Source organism: Sturnus vulgaris, chromosome 5 (genome assembly GCF_052056855.1).
Source record: "Sturnus vulgaris isolate bStuVul1 chromosome 5, bStuVul1.hap1, whole genome shotgun sequence".
NCBI classification, from domain to species: domain Eukaryota; kingdom Metazoa; phylum Chordata; class Aves; order Passeriformes; family Sturnidae; genus Sturnus; species Sturnus vulgaris.
Window position 1 is genome coordinate 8,711,295 of NC_142247.1, and position 6,954 is coordinate 8,718,248.

At 42.3% G+C, this 6,954-nt stretch overlaps 1 protein-coding gene across 2 annotated transcripts in view; it reads left to right on the top strand.

Moving 5' to 3' along the window:
* The window catches only part of PARVB (parvin beta), a 51,911-nt gene extending 45,907 nt beyond the window's left edge, over positions 1–6,004 (top strand). For both annotated transcript variants that reach the window (XM_014880985.2, XM_014880995.2), the window contains exon 13: positions 2,956–6,004. In XM_014880985.2, coding sequence (XP_014736471.1) covers positions 2,956–3,032 — 77 coding nt within the window. In that variant the 3' untranslated portion in view covers positions 3,033–6,004. The remainder of the gene's footprint in view (positions 1–2,955) is intronic.
* Positions 6,005–6,954: the final 950 nt, after the last annotated feature.

Below are 6,954 nucleotides of genomic sequence, written 5' to 3' on the forward strand. Positions count from 1 at the left end.
ATGATGAAAAGCAGAAGAGGTTTCCTTTCCATAAGGTTTTCTTACATCCTTACACTATCATGAATGGTAAAATGCTGTAGCAGGTCTTGCTTGTGTAGATTCAATAAGCAGCAAAATATGTTTTTAAGTGTTTTACTGATTGAAAATTTAAGTATTAATATAAGCTGGAGAGCCAAATTAGCTTGTACAACATTCCTTTTTTGCTTTTTGCTGCTGCAGGATGTGCCATCTCTTTTTTTCTGTGTTTTACTTCAATTTCTGTGTGTGTGGCCATTCCTGGCAGCAGTTCCCAGCTGCTGGATTGGGTGTGCTCCTGTGGTGTCAGTGTGCCTGAAACTCACTGTGGCTCTTGAAAAACTGCTCCCTCACTCAGAGAGGACAGCCACATCTTGGGAATGGCTTGTCACTGTAGTGTCATTTGTAAGATTTTGACAGTCGTGTTTCACAGAACAAGAATTAATTTTGACAGAGAATCTGAAGCTCTGCAAAAGCATTCTGTGGATAGTTATGCTCTGTTAATGCTGTACTCTGATCCATTGTTTGTTCATCAATAGGCTGGGAAACCTGGCAGGTGAATCCACACCCTTTAGCATGAATTGGGTAGTAAATGCCTCTTGGATTAGAATCATAAAATTGTTAAGGTTGGAAAAGACCTCTAAGATCATTGAGTTCAACCATTGGCCCATCACCATCATGTTCACCACTAAGCCACGTCCCCAGGTGCCACATCTACACAGATTCTAAATTCCTCCAGGGATGGGGACTGCATCACTTCCCTGGGCAGCCTGTTTTGATGCTTGACAACCCTTTTGCTTAAGAAATTTTCCCAATATCCAATTGGGAAAACCTCCCCTGGCCCAGCTTGAGGCTGTTTCCTCTCATCCTGTCCCTGTTCCCTGGGAGCAGAGCCTGACCCCCCCAGCTGTCCCCTCCTGTCAGGGAGTTGTGCAGAGCCAGAAGGTTCCCCCTGAGCCTCCTTTTCTCCAGGCTGAGCCCCTTTCCCAGCTCCCTCAGCCCCTCCTGCTGCTCCAGCCCCTTCCCCAGCTCCGTTCCCTTCCCTGGACACGCTCCAGCCCCTCGGTGTCTTTCTTGTGCTGAGGTTCCCAGAACTGCCCCCAGGATTTGAGATAGTGGGCCTGGCTGTCCAGCCAGTTTAGTTGTAGGATTCAAGGAAAAATGTTGTCTAGACCAAAACATAATTTTTATCCCTGTAGTTCATGCTTGCAAGAAACAGGTCTTTTTAAATCTTGTAGTGTGTCTGTGTACAGGTGTAAACAACAATAGGACCATACAGGTCATCTCTTCTCTGTTCTTCCAGCCAAATTCAGTGGATTGGGCCAGAAGCAGAACTGTGTTGTGGTGGATTAATTTAGTATCCTTTAATGAGGTTGTTATGTATGGACTGTGAAAGTTTGAAATTAATGGAATATTTGACACTGCTTTTAGAGTGTATGGCCACTTTCAGTTAGGTTTTTATTAGTTGTTGGTAATGTTATGGCTGCACATGTTTTATCTTATTATAAGAAGCAGAGGCTGAGAATATGCTTGTTCTTGGAAATACCTGTTAGACAATGATCAGTGAGGAACACTGCAGTTGCCCACACAGGGAGGATGCATTGCACACTCTGAATTCTTTAATGCAGCAGTCAAAGATATAACAAGGTCTGAAAGTTAGGAAAATGGCAGACTGGAATTACAGCATGACTTTTGCAACAGTGGTTATTAACCATTGGTCTCCATTCTCAAGGAATGGAGTTGGAATTTCCACCACTGAAATATGGAAAAAAAAGAAAAAAATTTAAGACAACATCCCATGTTAAGATTGTGTTTTAATTTGGGTTGGTTTATATCAACTTTCTGTTTGATACCTGGAAAAATTAGAAGTTTCTCATTTCAGTTATCCAGATAGGACATTTCTTTTTGCAAGGTGCATGACTTCACAACAATTTGGATCTTTCTTTGAGGCAGGAGAAGATTCTTCTGCAAATGTGAACTGAAAATCATAAATGAAATATGTAAAATAATACAGGGAAAAGGGTACAAAGAATGTTTGAGAGATTATTGGATGTACCAGATGAAGTGTGGGGGTTGGAGTGGTATCCAGTGTGGGGTGGGAAGGAAGGTTGGAGTGGTCCTGGCAATCATTCTTCAAAGCAGACAGTGGGGGTTTCCCTTGGACCTCACATTAATTGTACTCGGTCTGTTAACAGTTTGCTGTCTTCCTAGGACTTCTGATGATTTTTTTAGTTCTGTTCTTCCTCACTTGTGCTTCCATATGTATTGTTCGCTCTGTTTTTTTTTGTTTCTTCCTACTAATTTCTTACATATCATATCCAAACTTTCTTTCTACCTCTTCAGCCTTCTCTGTGCTGTGCCTCTCCCCAGAATTCCTGCATTCTTGGCATTTTATTGTGGTATAGGTGGAGAGGTGCTGACAGGAAAGCCTTTTCTTGAGAGCTGTTCCAGACCTGTTCCCTGGCCTAGCATGATAAGAAGGGTTATTAAATAATAAAAAGCTTGGAGTCTGCTAAGGATTGATGCTTTGTTAATTCATGGACCATATCATTGCAGAGCTGTGGATGTGGTTCAGTACCTCAGGATGTGTGTGATGCTTGTTCACTGCTTCTGTGGCCAGGGAAGCCATCAGGAGGATTTCCCAAAGCCTTTGTCCCAGGTCTCTGACAGAAGCAGACTTTCTCTGAAGCCAGTTTTAGCTGAGGGAGGGGATTACCTTCTGTTTCCCAGAGAGAAGTAGCTGTGACTGTATGATTGTAAAGCTGTTTTGAAGCACAGCATGCAGGACATGTAAAAGGCTTGGGGAGATTAGAATTCTCTGGATTTTAATTTTTTTATTCACAATTCCATCAGCCCAGAGATGCTAGGACTTCTGTTCCTGTCAGGACAAATGAGGGAAAACAAAATGCAAATTAAGGATTTCTCCTTTTTCTTCCACAGATGTTGTCAACTTGGACCTGAAGTCTACCCTCAGGGTTCTGTACAACCTTTTCACGAAGTACAAGAACGTTGAGTGATCCTGGAAGCTGCTGAGGTCTCTTCATCTTTCAACCTCCTCAGGCAGAAGTTACAATAAACACGCCCTCTGCATGCTCCCATTGTGCCTTATGCTATGTACTTCATGCATTCTTCCTACAGCTGATGTGTTCTCTCTGTAGCTGTCTGTAAGACAATCCCACTGAAAATGATGCATGTGTATTCTCTCGGTCACTTGAAAACGTGTAGGTATTTCACACTTTTGCCAAATGGATCTGTTGTTTGCTATAATCCACAAATGTTCTTTTGAGAAAGGAAATATACCACTAACTACTTTAATAAGCAGGGAAAACATGAGACCTTCCTCATGGCTCGAGGTTCCTTGCTTCTGCAGAAGGTTTTCTTTTTCATACTCCTTGATTGCAACTGGCATTTGATGATTTTCCAGGCTTAGTGTGTTAACAATAGAAAATCACCATTGGAATTTATTTAGAAGCTGAGCCTTTTCTATTAAATAAGGGTTTGTGTGTTCTGTTGGGTGGGTTGGGCTGGGGGGAATTATAGGCACTGTCTGAAGCTAATGGCAAAAGCTTCAGTGTTTGTACTCACCTCTTTCTACTCAGTGTTACTTCCATTCAGTGTTTACACAGAATAAGTCTTGCAATGGGATGACCAATTAATCTTCTGATGTCTAGTTTTCATTTAATCTCTTTTCTAGGGGAAATTTGGTTGCTAGGGCCACTGTCACCTGTTAAGGAGGCAGCTTCAGTCAGGCTGGCCAGGAGCTGGTCACACAGGGGCTGGATTAGTGCATTTTCCCCAGTCCTTCCTGAAACAAACAGAGGGAATGTGCTGGAACAGGAGCCGTCTGAGTGGGTTTCTGAGGAGAGCTTTGTGGAGGAAATGGGATTGGCATTTCCAGAGTAAATGACATGTGGGATATGTGTTCAATATCAATCTTTTCCTTCGAGCACATAGAGGAGAGATTTGATTGCTGCTTTTATGTACCACAGCAGCAACTTTTGTTCCTTTGGGTGAAACGCTAGGCAGAGTGCCCTGAAGGAGAGCAGTTAGAATTGCTCTGCTCCATGGCCCCACTTGAGTCCTGTTGTAAGTCAGCATCTTCTTTCCCTAAAAATCGATTTTTTTTTTTTTACACCAAACATTTGCTTCTGAGCTCAGGTTCAAGAGGAAACATGCTATTTGAATGGTATCATTTTACAATTGGGATTTTCTCCTTCCCTTCTCAAACATTTTTTCATCTCAAAGGGAAAGAAATGAGATTCTGCTTCTTTGCTTTGTATTTTGGGTTCTGAGTTCTAGTATTTGGATTAGTTGGATCACCTCTCCTCACACCTCTAAAAATAAAAGATGGTAGGAAGTTGTCGTTTCTTTGCATGAAAAATACAGGTCCCCTCTGCTCCTCCAGGCTCTCTGGGGAATCTTTGCATGCCTGTACTTTAGGAAGGAGCTGACCTCTTGCTGTTTATACTGAGCCTGGAACAAGTGGCTGTGCAGTTCAGATGGGGCCATGAACTCCAGCACAGCACCCACAGAGGAGACTTGCACAGTGCTAAGGCCTGGTGGGACACCTCTCCTGCAGGTGAATGAAATTGGTCAAACTTCTGTGCTGAGAAATAAAGGTATCATGAGGCTGGAAGGTCACTGAACTGAAAGGTCTCTCAAACTTTTAGTTCAAGGCAGGGTTATTTGCAAGAAGCAAGCCTGTTACAGAGTTGTTATTGTACCCCCCTTCCTTCAGGTGATGTGGAGGTGCCAGCTCTGTTTATATTCTCTGAGTTGCTGGAAAAGACCTCCAGAGAATGTAGTTTTTGAAATTGCAAGCAGTATTCATATCGAAAGCAAACAGAAGATAAAAAGAAGAGCTTGGTGAGGGTGATTTGGCTTTGGAGAGGGGAATGGCTGTTTCTGAGCTGGGATCACACAGCTGGCACCTTCAGGACACGTGAGCAGAGGTGAGCAGGTTATGACAGGTTATAAGAGTGTCTGTTTTGTTGAATTATGTGTTTCTGGTCCCCTTGCTACAGCCAGGGTCTCCTTTAGCGTTCCTTCTGTTAATATCCCTGTCAGCCAGGACTGCTCCCTGCATCAGGTGTCACAGCCCCTTCTGTTGTGGTTTTGTTTGTTGGTAGATGTTGCACAGGGAAACAAATTTTTTTCATTCCTTGGCTCCTGGCTGTCTGGCCAGCTCGTTGTTCTGTAGACACTGTATTTATTGTTGACCAGACCTGTGAGCAGGGCAGGATGAACTGAAGTGTGGCTTCATCCCAGTCAGCCCAGTTTCCAGGAGGAGCCTTGTTAGGTGAAGCTTCTCTGAAAGCCTGCTTTTGTCATACCTTTCTGTGACACATGCACAATAATTCTTTGCCTCTCAGAAAGCTGAGTCAGCGTTAGAAATGTTATTCATGATATATTTGTGTTACTGGGGTTTTACATATGGGTACCAGTCTGAATCCTGTTGAGTTCACCTGGAATGCTGAATGCTCTGCACCATTAAAGCTCCCACATTTTTAAGTACTTAATGAATATCTGTCTTTTCCAATCCCTACAACTTGACTTTTAGGTGCATTTCCTTGACACACCCTGTTACAGTGAGCTGTATTACCACAGAAGAAACTCAGATAGTTCTCAGCTGCATTCTGTTTTTCTAGATGAAAAACCAACAGTAGCAGATTTTTAAAATCAATTTAAACCTTGTAGGATTTCTTACTCATCTTCCCCACACCCCAGTGCTTTCAGTATTAATGCATTTTTAAGAGTCTTTTCTACTGTTTTTAATGTTTACTCTGGATTTCTAACTACTAAAAACCAGCCTTGCAGATAAAATTCTGGGCTTGTCATATGTTGGAGACATCCATCTTAGTGATAAGAGTTCTGTACTGTAAGCAAGTTACAATGCAATGCTATGTTTGCTAGAATTCACAACAGGAGTGTTTATGCATGGTTTTTGACAGTTGTACTATTTATTCAAATAAACAAATAATGATCACTATGTTTTCTACTTATTTTTTTTTTCCTCAATGGAAAAATCTGTGGGAAGAATTTTGGATGGTGAGCTTCCCTTTGCTCTGGTGTGCAGAGTGTAGAGTGGCTCTCCAATACAGCAGGGCCACGTGGAGAAGTAGGAAAATGCATTATCAGAACTTGTCTTTGCTGTTGAATCCTTGAATTGTTCTTCAGTGGCTATTTTCATGTGGGGCCAGGTGTTTGTAGTGGGAATGTGTGCATGAGAAGTGCTTTGGGAACTTACAGAAACACCCACCCTGGGTCAGCCCCTTGGAGCTGGTCCAGGAGCTTCTTTGCTCTATTTTCTTGTGATATCTCCTCAGATTCTGGTAGCAGAACAAAATTTGTCCTTGTTAGGGGCTCTCTTCTTGAGAATAAGGCTCAGCAGAATTTCAGGAATGTTAAAAGGGTTTGCTTATTACTCTAAAATCTAAGAGAAAGGGTAGAGAAAATTCTAGGAACTATATAACCATGTATTAACAGTCTGCAAAGCTACAAATACATGAAAAATATATAAAAAAGCAAAAGTTTTTAGGCATCATAGGCGTGAAATCAAATGCAACTCATACAGGATTGACTACTGCTGTTCTGCAGAAGTCTGGATACTCCATGCACTGGTCACTAAATCAGGTTTTGGAGGAAAATAGATGTGTTAATAAATACAACTCACACCTGGAGGAAATGTCCAGGGAAGATGGTTTCTGTAGGAAGCTCTTCCTCTTTAATCAGTGATGTAAAAGGGGAGGAAGAGCAGCAGCACTCCCTGCTGGGGATAACTCTTGTCTTACTGTGAGGATTTTGGGTCCTGGTGGGACTAACTTCCTCTCTAAGGACAAATGAATTAATTTTCTCGGTTTCTCCTTCTTGCTGGGTAGGTAGAATGGTCCTGCTCTGCTCTATAAAATACTTGAAGGAGCATGAGGAAAAGGTGTATTG